A 13,408-nucleotide genomic window follows, 5' to 3' on the forward strand; every position below is an offset into this window, starting at 1 on the left:
ACTGTACAATACACAAAATACAACTACAGTGTGACTTTTATCTAAATTACTGATTTAAATCAAAAGCATTGTGTTCTGTCATATTTTATAATTTTGCTACAGTTTCAATGCAAAAAAAATCAACTCGCAAGTTTTTGCGAGTTACCTAATTTTTAACTCGCAATTTGGGAATTCTAACTCGCGTTTTGCGAGTTATATATAATGAATTTCGAACCCTGTAATTGACCTTTGCTATGACTTGTTTAAAATAATAATGAGCTAAAAATACAAGCCAATTCCTTTAAATTTATTTGTACTATAGCATGATTGATTTAAGGAACTCCAGAATTTTATTACGTTTGGGAAATTCTTAAAAAAAATAAAGAAAATGTACCCCCCCTTCCTTGTTTTAGCAAGTAATCGGAGTTATCTCTCTTGGTCTTAATACAATATACGATTTCGTAATGACGGAATTACTTTTACTACCTCCGGAACTATTGACAAGAATTCTCCAGAACATCCCTGGAAAAGACTTTCAGAATGTGTGCCTATCATGTAAACAACTTAGAGACCTTGCTTACGATGAGTCGATCTGGAAAATAAAATGTGAAGAAGGTATTGTATAATTGTACAGTTCTGACAATAAAGTTTGTCGTTTGCAATTTCTATGGAGGCCCATAATTGCTAGAATTGTATACATGTATTTCGAATTCCTTCCTTTCAATTCTAAATTGACGACAAACTTGCAAGCCACTGCTTTTTGTCAAATTCCATGATAACTATGCTAATGAATGAAATCAGTAAAAATATTACCTTTTTTCTAAATTCAAAGTGAGTGTAATTTTGTTTTTGTTTTACAGAATATAAATTTAAATCCATTACTGGTTGGAATGTGACATACCGAGATGTCTACCACAAGGGTAAGGTTATGAGGTTTTCCCCAAAAAATTGAATAATCGAGAATTGTTTATTTATTTATTAACTTATAATATTATTTACAGGGACGTAGCATCGTTTTGAAAAAGGGGGGCAGAAAAAAATTCAACATACCTGAAAAAACTTGATTGTCCAAACTCGAACAACCTATTGGGGGGGGGGGGTATTTCAATAGTAAAAAGTTATGTTTGGAAAAAAAAAGGGAGGGCAGGCTTCCTTCCCCCCCCCCCTTTGCCAAGTGCCTGATTAATTTAACTCGGGGCAGGCTCATAGTACGTGGGGGGGGGGGGTCCTGAGAGTAGCTTTTGCTGTAGTTTTATTATGTAAATTTTCATTTGGATGCTGCTTCCTCCCTCCCCACTTTTTGTTGCTCTACGGTTGACAATTTCCAGCATTTAAAAATACCGAAAAAGTTAAGGTCACCCCCTCCCACACCCCCATAAAATTGAATTTTCAAGTTTGAATAATAAACTTTGTTTTTTAGGTCACCTGAGTCACTCAGGTGGCCTATTGCTATCCGTTTTTGTCCGTCGGCGCTCGTCGTGCGTTAACATTTGAACATTTTCATCTTTTCTGAAACCACTGAATCAATATTTCAACCAATTTTTGCATATATTACTGTATCTATGGGTGAAGGGGGACAAAAATTAGGAATTTCATGATCTCTGACTCCCTGGAACCTGAGGGGTGGGGCTAAAGCCACCAAAATTAATGCAATCTTTAAAAATCGTCTTTACTCCTGAACATCAAGCAGTCAAACTGGTGGCATGATTGAAATAAGAATTGAGTCTTCTACCAAAATTATAAAATTCATGACCCTAGAGTCAGGGGTTCTGGTGCTAGGGCTATAGAGATCATATAGTGAAAGTGCATCAATTCTTTGAAAATTAAGCTTCATCTCTTCTCCTGGGTACATTGAGCAAGGGTGTTTCTTCCAAAATTTTGATTTTCATGGCCCCTGGGTCAGGGGTTCTGGAGTTAGGGTGGGGCTCTATTGATTAATGTATAGTGAAAATGCATTAATTCTTTGAAAATCTTCTCCTCTCTCCTGGGTATTAAACCGATAAACCAAATGCATGGTTATGATTAAGAAGGGTGTCTCTTCCAAAATTATGAATTTCATGGCCCCTGGGTCAGGGGTTTGGGTGTAAGGGCGGGGCTCTAATGATTTTATAGTGAACATGCATTCTTTAAAAATCTTCTCCTCGATTCTGGGTATTAAGCCAATGAATTAAGTGCATTCTATTGGGAAGGCGGGCTTATTTATTATATACTGAAAATGAAGTGTGAAAATGTGAAGTATGAAAGCCCTATCATCAACCATTCAAAAGTTTTTGACCTTGACCTAGGAGTTTGACCTACTTTTGAAAAACGTTAACCTTGGCCATAACTTCTGAATGGTGTATGCTAGGGCTTTCATACTTTACATATGTAATCCTTGTGACATCACCTTCCTTTGGATTCCAACCACTTTGACCCTTTGACCTTGACATAGGAGTTTGACCTACTTTTGAAAAACTTTAACCTTGGCCATACCTTTTGAATGGTTGGTGCTCGGGTTTTCATACTTCACATATGTAATCCTTGTGACAAGACATTCCTTTGGACACCAACAACTCTGACCTTGACCTTGACGTTTTACTTACTTTTAAAAAACTTTAACCTTCGCCATAACTTTTGAACAGTTGCAGCTAGGGCTTTCAAATTTCACAGGTATATTCCTGGAGACAAGACCTTTCTTTGGGTACCAACATTTTTTTATCATTTGGCCTGGATTTTGACTTGCATTTAAGAAACTTTTACCTTCGCCATAAGCTGCCATATGGGGGCATCAGTGTTTCACAAACACATCTTGTTTTTTTGTATTGCTTGTTTGTTTGTTTTGTTTTAGGTTTGTTTTTTTTTCGGAGGTTGACCCCCCCTTTTTTTTGAAACCGTCGCTACACGCCTGAAACTTCCATTCGAATAAATTGCCAATTTTAAATTCTTCTGCACAGGCAAAAATCATTATCAAGGAGAAAGTAGCGATTCTCTGTATAGAAATCACTCTCTTAGCCCAGAAAAGTATCAAATCAGATTACAGTGAACTTAAAATCCAAGCTAGGGCATAAAGATGCAAGGAAATGGGGAGGGAAGTACAAGACAGTGGTACAGAAAATTTTAAGAAGGAATTTTTTATGTAGTTTTGCGTCTTTACGGCGATCTGGTGGGGCTGTGGTGGAGAGATTTTACTCATTATGGAGGACTTATGCAAGTAAAGGTAAAAAATATTACAAGTCTTATAAATACATGTAGTATAAAAATAAGTAAGGAGAGAAGTACATAAGCAATTCTCTAAAATATACTAATATTTTTGACAGAAAGACACGAATTCAGTCTAACACTCTTCTGAGTATTTTGTTTTTATATCTGTTTGTATATTTTTTCATATTTATGTCTAAAATTAAACATTCTGAATCCTAGTTTGACAACGGATGCATTAAAGGTGTTGAACTTCTTGCTCCACTCAGTCCACACGTGGAGAGGCCATTGCGGAGGAAGACAATGTTTACAATTTCACTGACGTCATCGGGAAAATTGGAGATCGTTTCTGTACATAATACCCCTTACAAAGAAATCCCATGTTCTATTACAGTAGAGGAGGATGAACTGGTAATTAAAAATATTTTTTTAAAAAGTTGTTTGGTTGTCCATAAATAGAAACAATACACAAGAATGAAAGCGTTGCAACAAATTGAATATTACACTTAAGTGAGCTTTTTTGTTTAAAAAGTGTCCGTCGTCCGTCTGTCTGTCCGTCATCTCTCATGTGTTGGCTGTAAACTTTTTACATTCTCAACCTCTTCTCCAGGCCTCTAGACCATAAACTAAGAACAGACTTGTGTAAAAAATTGATTTTGAATAACTGGAGTTTTATTTAACATGTCTGCTTAAAAACTTAATGCATTGTTTAGATTTAGAGATATGATGAAAATTTTGTTTCATTATCAAAATTATGTTAAAGGTTATATTGATTTGAAATTTTGACTTATGCCCTGTTCATAAGAATGCGCATTAAATATTTAATTCGCAGTAAATTAATGCAAAGTAAAATAATGCGAATGAAATTGTGCTCACACGACAGTCAGTGCGAAGTAAACTAGGCCTAATGCGAATTAGAATTTTATTTCCATATAGTAAGGCTATTATGACGTCATTTCCAATTACATTTGACATAATATATCACAGTGTCTATAAACATGTTTAGTGATAAACTTAAATTTTATTTGTTTTCACTCAAAAATAGCATAAGAACTGATATCTGTCCACTACGGAAACGTATAACTGCCTTGTATTGTTGTGTTATACCTCAAAATAAAATTAGTGTCATCTTCCAATGAGATGTTTATGTCAAAATTATGTCGACTTATAAAAGGAAATCAGAAAAATTTGGATGATTTAACTGCCCTGTTCAAGCTTCGTTGACTTTGATCAAATATGATAGTTTTTTGTGTATTACATCTGCCAAAAGAACAAAAAAACCGTAGGAATATTCTCATTACTCTAAATAATCCGAATTTATAATGTTGACTCGATACCATTTTTTAGACTTTAACGTCAATAGTTTGATAAATTCTTACCTGTTAACAAGGAATGTCAATTCATTGTTTATCGTTCTAAATGGTAAGTTCAATGTCTGACAACATAGTTTTCATATGCCCCCTCCCCCAACCAATGGTTTATTTTGTTAATTCGGATTTATTTTATACAATATATACAATCTTGCATTTCATGAGGTTTTCAAAATTTTATTTTTAAAGGGGCAAGTATATGCCTTTAAATGTCAAGTATATGATATTTATTACACTGTAAAAACTTAACACATTACACATCCTCTTTCAAGGGGAGATGATTAAGAATAAGTGAAGATTTAAATGGCAACTTTTAAAATCTTTTTCTCTAGAACCTCTGGTGTGGAAAGATGAAACTCATTACATAGTGTAGATTCAAATTTGCTCAAGTCACAACCCTGGGGGTTAGGGTGTGGCTGCAAAAGGGGATCAAAGTTATGCATAGAAATCTATAGGAAATTTCTTTAAAAATTTTCTTCTCAAGAACAGCAAAGCCATAATTAGTCATATTAATACAGAAGCATCCTCAGGTAGTGTAAATTTAAATTTGTTCAAATCGTCACCCTGGGTGGTAGGGTGGGGCCACAACAGGGGATCAAAGTTATGCAGAGGAATATATAAGAATTATAAATATACTTTTCAGGAACAGCAAAGCCATAATTAGCCATTAATTCAGAAGCATCCTCAGGTAGTGTAGATTCAAGTTTGTTCAAATTATGACCACAGGGGTAGGGCGGGGCCACAATAGAAAATCAAACTTTTACATAGAGATATATAGGAAAAATATTTAAAAATCCTCTAAGTCATGATTAGTGAAAGAAATACGGAAGCATTCTCAGTTAGTGTTGAATCAAGTTTATTCAAATCATGCCCCCCTTTCTGGGGGGAAGGTTGGGACCACTTATATACTTCAACTTTTCAATACAGTGAGTTCTGCTTTTTGTTCGCCAAAGTGCTCCAGTTAAAAGTTAAAGAAAGGAAGAGATATTTTTTTTCTTACATTCTATACTTTTCTTATTTTTTACATTTTCAAATGCATATTGTATTGAAAACAATGATAAAAAGAATTTCCTTATCACATGTATATTCAGGATCGTATTATGATTTACAGAGAGGGAGAATTCTTGAATACAGGTGTCCTAAACAGGAACATAATTGGGAAACTATGAATCAGGTACAAGTATGAAGTATTGAACAGAATCATAAAGAGGAATCTGGTATAATTGAACAGATTAAGAATGAGGAATGCGTAAGTCAGGTTTTATGAAACAAAATGCTTGGTGTGGGTTTGAATTTGCTCAATTGTTCATGTATTCATTCTAAAGCCAAAATTTTGAGGAAAGCTAACTGGAAGCATGAATCGTAGATTTGTAAAGTAAAGACTTTGTTAGGCTACATTTTGATGAAAGCTAACTGGAAGCATGAATCGTAGATTTGTAAAGTAAAGACTTTGTTAGGCTACATGTATTTGTTAACAACCACCCCGTCTCTGATATGCATCCCCGGGCTTGTTTAAATTTTGAATTTTTTAAACATACTTAAACGTATTCAAGTATATGCCAACGGAAAATACAACAAAAATCACATGGCAATAGTTTTAGCTCCCACCCTAGCTCCCACCCTAAAATAAATTAATAAATGAAATACAAATTTCTTTGATATATGTACATGTAGCTCCAATAAAACAAGGAAAAATATTACACTGATATAGTCATGATCGTTACTTTATAGTGGTTGGAAGAGGAACTGAACTCTGAGGAAGCGATGGACATCTACCTACATTGTTACAGAATAAGAGGCAAAAAATATTTGTCCTCAAGGTAAAGAAATGTCTATATATGATCCAGTAATATGTTGCATTTTATGGAAATGTTATTATTCGTACCGCGTATTTTGGCTTATCAAATTTTTTATTGTTGATTTATATAAAGAGTGGGGTAGACATTTTTAAAAAAAATGTTTGCTTTAAGATACATTTTTGAATGGATGGTATTGAATGGATCACAATAAAATATGCCATTAAAAGATAATTTATGAGAAATAAGTCGTCAAAATGCCTAATAGATCGTCTATCTCGGAAAAGGGGGGGGGGGGGGTCCTGTCTTTAAGTACTTGTGCCTTTCATAATATATGTCGTACATTTCTGGATTTAAAAAGAAATTCCAGGATAGTTAAATAAATTGTATTCAATTAAAAAAAATAAGCATTTCCCATTTTTACCGAACATATACAATTAAGATAAAATTAATGAAATTGTAAATTTTTCAAGTCTTTTCCTGTGAAAAGTCAAACCATATAGAAACTGAAATTGAAGGACACAATTCACTTCACAATATATAAATAGGGTAAATATTCTTACTCTATCAGTACCATTATAGTTGAAACGTATTTTTGATTTTATACCAAAGGCATTTTTATCGATGGACACCATTAGCGGTTCCTTGGTCCAGACCTAATGTTCCCATACAGCCCGGTCTATTTAAGGGTACGTACAGCGCCCACGGGATAGAGATACTGAGTCTGGACTACAATGAAGACATGACAGAAGCCACTGCTACCAAAATTACTGTAAGTATAAATAGAAGAAGAACACCGTTATCCTGCATTATTGTGTCAAAATTGATGTTTCTCTTTTGTTTTATGTTGGATTGTTTCTTTTTTGATTCGCTTGTTCTTAGTATCAATGGTTTGGTTTTGTTTGTTTTGTTTTATTTTTTTTGCTTGTATATATTTTCTTCTTTAGTTTTACATATGCCGTTCTTTTGTATCTGAATTTAAAAATTTGGTGTATTATATCAGACATGAATTTAAGAAATGCAATACAATAGAGATATTTCTTAAGATGATTTGCCTACACTTTCATTTATGTTCTTGTCTTTTAAAACTACAGGGCGATCCGAATATACCAGCAACCAAAGTAAGTGTGAAGGCAGAATTAACATCGACTCTTGTGTTGACAGCGAGTCAGCAAGAAACTCTGTCAGCGCTCCTGGAGGCTTCTGAACCGAACACCCAACACCCTCTACCAGAGACTCAGCCATTTAAATTACCCGTGGACTGCTATGATCGCGATATTCCAAATATACCGAAAACGTGTACTTTCAGGTAGGGAAAAATGAGAAACAATGAAAGCCTATATACGTATTAGTATGCAGTTTAAAAAAATATATTCACGTTCTAACTATCTCACAATTACGAAAGCCTATTAGGATCAAACTACGGTAAAAAAAAAATTCAAAGGCGTTATAACGCCTTTTCAAAAGGAGTTATAACACGAAAAAAGGCGTTATAACGCGGAAAAAGGCGTAATACCACAAATAAAGGCGTAATTACGCCTTTCCAAAAGGCGTTATAACGCGAAAAAAGGCGTAATTACGCCTTTCTAAAGTGCATTATTACGCCTTTCCAAAAGGCGTTATTACGCCTTTTAAAAAGGCGTTATATTACGCCTTTCGAAAAGGCGTTATATTACGCCTTTCGAAAAGGCGTTATTACGCCTTTTAAAAAGGCGTTATTACGTCTTTCTAAAAGGCATTAATACACCTTTCAAAAAGGCGTTATTATGCCTTTTGAGGGCCATTATTATGTCTTTGACAGGCCCGTGCTTTTGAAGTGGGGGGGGGGGGGGCAACCTTCCATAAAATTGACAAGCAAACAAAAAACAAGAAACGAGCCCCCCCCCCCCCCCAAATAAACTGCCTAAACTTGAGGGGAATCTTTTTCTAACTTTTCGGTAAAACATTTTTTAAATGCAATGACTTGCCCGAGTTTAACCATACTGCAACAAAATGTTAAGGGACCAAGCAATCAATAAAGGATTTTTTATATTTAAACTATAGCAAGACTATTCTCCCAAAAAGTGGGGTGGGGGAGCCCCCCCCCCTCCCCACTCGCATTCGTACTACCGGCCTGTTTGAAAAGGAGTTATATCCAAAAATGGAAAGGCGTTATTTTAAAATAATAAATATATGAAAGATTGAACCAAAGTCATCTTTTTTTATGCAATATTTAGATTATAGTTTTAGTATTATAAATTATATTACGAATTATAGTATTTTCTATATTCCTGCACATCTCGCAGACAGCTGTTTTCATTTTGCATGCATATTAAGAGAAGTTAACACTCTACTTTTGAAAATCCAGGATATAGGCAGAGCCAGCTTTGGGCTTTGCTAGCCACGTATTAAAAATTCATGTCAAGTTTGAAATATTTTTCTCTCCTCTTGGAAAAAAAGAGGCAAACTATTTGCATAGGTATAATGAGCAATTAACCTTCAACCAAATTTCTGAAATCCATGCACCTTGGTAGAGGCGTCTGGCATCAGAGAAGGACTAAGTTGGTTTAACACTGAAAATATTTTACACATTTAAAAATCTTTTTTCCTCTAAATCTAATTATAATCAGCCCCTAGGGTGGGCTAAGTAAGTCATGTATTGAAAAAATAGAGGCGTAATAACGCCTAGCTTTTGGAAAGGCGTAGTAATGCATTTTTCGCGTTATAATTAAGAAATAAGGTATCATTTTTAAACATCTATCGGGATATAAATACGGGTTGGTCACGAGATCAAATTCCATAAAAGCCCGAAGGGCTTTATGGTAAATTTGATCTCGTACCAACCCGTATTTATATCCGATAGGTGTTTAAAAATGATACATTATTACTTATATTTACATTTATGACTTATTCATATTTTATATTTTCCTGATTATAATCTTTAACGCGTGAAATGTTTCATTTTTCAAACTCAACGGCACGTATTTGATCCATTGTTTGCGCGTCGACCCTTTATGACGTCACTGAGAATTTACGTCGAACGTTTGTGACGCGAGGAATCTTTTACAGATATAGATACGCGTTGCTTTCAATAGTGTTATATAAGGGAAAACATTTGCAAATGTAAATATCTCCTTTTGGAAAGGCGTAATTACGCCTTTATTTGCGTTATTACGCCTTTTTCCGCGTTATAACGCCTTTTCAAAAGGCGTTATTATGCCTTTTTTCACGTTATAACGCCTTTTGAAAAGGCGTTATTATGCCTTTTTTTCGCGTTATAACGCTTTTTGAAAAGGCGTTATAACGACTTTTAAATTTTTTTTTTTACCGTAGTTTGATCCTAATAGGCTTTCGTACACAATTACGAGAAAATTATCTCGAAATTATAAGAAAAGATCTTTTCTCAAGCCTCTCTCGTACGAGACAATTTTCTCTAATTACAAAATTTTCGAGATATATTTATTTTCGTAATCACGAGATAATTTACATGTAATTACGAGATAGCGGCACGTGATTTTTTTTTTATACTAATAGACTAAGGCACTGTAATATACTCCTATTATTGTAAATATTGCATTATTGCATTCTTGTCCATGTAGATTTAACACTACATTACATTGTGATGAATGCCGTTTCTTATTCTTACTTTCAGATTTTCAAATAGGTGTACAAAATCTGCTTATATCCAAATTTTTTCCTCAACGGCCCAATCTACTATCCCGGTCTGTTGACATCTTGTAGCTTTTGTTCGGCATATTATGACTATTACATGGGTGAACATTGCATGGACAAAAACATGCAAGGCGATGAAATGGGGGGGGGGGGGGGTGCTCAGATGCTCTATCTTGTACTTAAAAAATAAAAAAAAATGCATGGGCATTAGCCACAGGCTTTGTGTCCATTATATTATATAGAAATAAAGGCACAAAACCCGTGGCTTGCGACGATGAAATAGATGTTGCTGATAAGTATTTAATACCAGAGAGGTGGCGTTTTCACTCGGTAAATAAAGAAAAAAAATATAGTGACAAAAGCAGAGAAATAGCTTATTGAATTAGAGTACATGGCCGTAGGACCCCCCCCCCTAATTTTTCCCTTGGCGATTTAAACATAGGCATAGTCGTAAGAAACGAGGGGGTCGTGCCCCTCTCCCCAATAATTTTGCCGATATATAAAATAATATAGAAAACATAGCTACTATATGCTTCTGCCTCCTCAATAATAACATCTGATGACATTTTCTTTCTCTTTTTTTTTCTTTTTTTTTTGTTTGTCAAGGAATTTTGGTACTTGATAATGCCCCCCCCCCCAACTGAAAATGTACGGTTGTGCTCCCTCAAAGTGAAATTACTTGTACTTTCTACGGGCCTAATAGGTGCCTGTAGGCAGTGTTCACTTGTGCTTATTGCTGAATACATCAATGTAACCAATGTTTCATTATTTCAGATGCAACGCTTTGGGACAGATTGCCGCCGATGGATACGTTAATCCTTCGTTCTCCAAAGCCCAATTTGTAGTGTTTGACGAGAACACCTTTGGAATGATTTGGCTGGAACTTCTATCTTTCAGTATATATGCAAGAGTAAAGTACGAAGACATCAATGATTGAATTATGATTTATTTAAAAATAATAAAATATTTATAGTTGATATATGAAGTAAATAGATCACCTTAAACAGTCATTAAGGTCAAGCTCAATACGTAATATATATATAAAATATATACATTGTATACATTTAATATTTTGGGTAACGTTTTGATTTTCCTTGGTAAGAAGTGAGGGTATGCTCTGTAATGGAGATTCTGTTTAATCAAAACCGAAGGTCAAGTTTAAATTACAAAGTTCAAGAATTATGTGATGAGATTACATATGCATCACAGGCACTTGTTTCTGTAATAAATTTTTTAACCCATAGTATTATTATACTATGGGTTAAAAAATTTATTACAGAAACAAGTGCCTGTGATATGCATTGGCACTTGCATGCTGCTGTTATTACTGTATTTATTAATGATGTATATGAATTAAATTTTATATAATTCATCTGTTTGATTATTTTTACACTGTTCAAAGCTTTATACAGTGAATAGATATGCGGCCACTTTATAAAACTTTGATGGCATACATGAGCAACAAAATGTAAATGTTTATTGCAAATATTGTCATCAGCACAAAATATTGCGCCCATATCATCAGCCGTGGCATATGTATATAACTATATATATAGAGAGAGAGAGAAAGAAAAGTAAGAGAGACCATTTGGCCTGTAAGGAAAACTGACAGTTACAGTACACGTTTGTACACAGGTTTATTTTTCGTATGGAAGCAAGCAACTTACCGATTCCGAAGCCCGTAATTAAAAGTTAAAAATTACATTTACCATTCTTTGTCCTTTATAATTGCTTAAGTGACGTCAAAATAAACTGATGTCTTCTTTATACCATTCACTGTGTTGTAAGCAGTAATATTAGGCACCTTTTTGCCTCAAAATGATCATTAAAATAGTTGTGACCATGACCTTTCTGCAATTGGTTCGAAGTCTGTGTCTTCCCAATACAATTTTCCATCCAGATAGTAAATATGAGGACTTGAAATATATAAAATGTACAAATCTTTCCATTGCAATATATTTATAGCCATCATAATTATCAAAAAATGGTGACCTAAACCACCCCCCCCCCCCCAAAAAAAAAATTATGGGTGTCTCAACACCATTTTCCCTCCATCTAGTAAATATGAACTATGACGGAAATAAATGGTCAATTTGTTGCATCTCACAAATGTGAAATACCAGGTAATCCTCCTGCTTGTTGAAAGATCCTTTCAAGAGTCACCCTTCATCACAAACATGATGAGAGATGAAAAGATATACAAATGGAAGGCAGATGAACATGGTGATTACTATAAAGCACTTACATTTATCTTCCCTTTTTACAAGCTTGAAACAACGGGTGTTGCATCGTATGACACATACTGCTGTGTATGAAACTTAATTCTTTCTATTCCGTTCATTGAAATCTGCTATCAATTGAGGTGACATACAAATATGATGTTTCATTAATTTCTGTTGGAAAAATTAGTGTTCAACAAAAAATACTGAAACCTCAGTACTGCTAGTATGCTGTAAATACTGACATGTAAAGTTGCTTCTTAAAAATATGTTTGTATCCATAAATGCTGTAAAAAGAACCGTGTTTGGCATTCTACATCCATTATTTTAAAGCAATGAAGGGATAACATTTTAGTGCTTTTAAAGAGGCTTGGGTTGCCATGATAAAGGATGACTGCACTTAAGGACATACGAAATTTGCGACAAAATAAACTTTCAAAACATGAATTTTTCTTTTCATTGCAAGAATGGTCAACATCCAATCTACAACTTTATGTAATTACGTTTAATAAAAGTGTGTATTTACGAAGTTCGAATCTGTTTTCAAAGGCAGGGGTCATCACAATTTCTTGAATCTCCGTTCGATAATGAGGACGCCCACTTTTTTACTGACTTTATACATAGTCAGCGCATGTTTGTCTATTGTTCTACGCTTAACAGTAGTTGCATATTTGCATAAATAATAATGTGTCAAAAGGAGATTAATAGACAAACATGCGCTCATGGTTAAAAAGAGAAAAAAACTGCTTCTTCTTACATTCGCTCTCTGTGTTGTAACCAAGGATTGTGACTTGTTGAATATTATAATTCACCACGTGATTTCTTACCTCAGGTAACTTTGTGAATACTAAATTCCGTCACGTGACTTGTAAGGTAGCATGTTTGTGCTAACTAGGACATTGTGTTCGAACACATTAAGTCATCTGGCATTGGTATATAATCTGCTTTAATTCGTTGACATGCTCATATTGTTAATTTTGTTTTGAAGCTTTTGTCAGAAGTGTATTTGTGCCATACAGAATGGAGAGGGAGATTGGAAAGAGTGATCACGTTCTTTTTTCCAAACATGTCATTGTTATTTATCAAGTCTAATTTTAGACCCATTCTTACAATGTTAGCTCCACCTCTCATGCATATCTAATGTTCAATCAAGGGCAGGTAAGTGTAAAGTCACTATATTTGGAAAGCAGTAAGGACAAAAACATTGAATCATTTT

At 34.4% G+C, this 13,408-nt stretch overlaps 1 protein-coding gene across 1 annotated transcript; it reads left to right on the forward strand.

Moving 5' to 3' along the window:
- The first annotated feature begins 433 nt into the window (after positions 1 to 433).
- On the forward strand, positions 434 to 11,311 carry LOC133204538 (F-box only protein 31-like). Its single transcript, XM_061340288.1, has 9 exons — positions 434 to 594; positions 840 to 899; positions 3,099 to 3,175; positions 3,379 to 3,567; positions 5,638 to 5,700; positions 6,258 to 6,346; positions 6,935 to 7,094; positions 7,417 to 7,631; positions 10,748 to 11,311. The coding sequence occupies exons 1-9, from the start codon at positions 444 to 446 to the stop codon at positions 10,908 to 10,910; spliced, it is 1,167 nt and encodes a 388-aa protein (XP_061196272.1). The 5' UTR covers positions 434 to 443; the 3' UTR covers positions 10,911 to 11,311.
- The last annotated feature ends 2,097 nt before the right edge of the window (positions 11,312 to 13,408 follow it).

The sequence above is a fragment of the Saccostrea echinata genome, unplaced genomic scaffold (assembly GCF_033153115.1).
Source record: "Saccostrea echinata isolate AGI-Se365-2 ecotype Australia unplaced genomic scaffold, CSIRO_AGI_Sech_v1 ptg000054l, whole genome shotgun sequence".
Classification (NCBI taxonomy): Eukaryota; Metazoa; Mollusca; class Bivalvia; order Ostreida; family Ostreidae; genus Saccostrea; species Saccostrea echinata.

Excerpts from the sequence above, each read along its gene's own strand:
- LOC133204538 (XM_061340288.1), top strand. The coding sequence starts at position 444 with ATGACGGAATTACTTTTACTACCTCCGGAACTATTGACAAGAATTCTC. Across the intron at positions 3,176-3,378 it reads GAGGACTTATGCAAGTAAAG|TTTGACAACGGATGCATTAA; the intron begins GTAAAAAATATT and ends TCTGAATCCTAG. Across the intron at positions 7,632-10,747 it reads CCGAAAACGTGTACTTTCAG|ATGCAACGCTTTGGGACAGA; the intron begins GTAGGGAAAAAT and ends TCATTATTTCAG.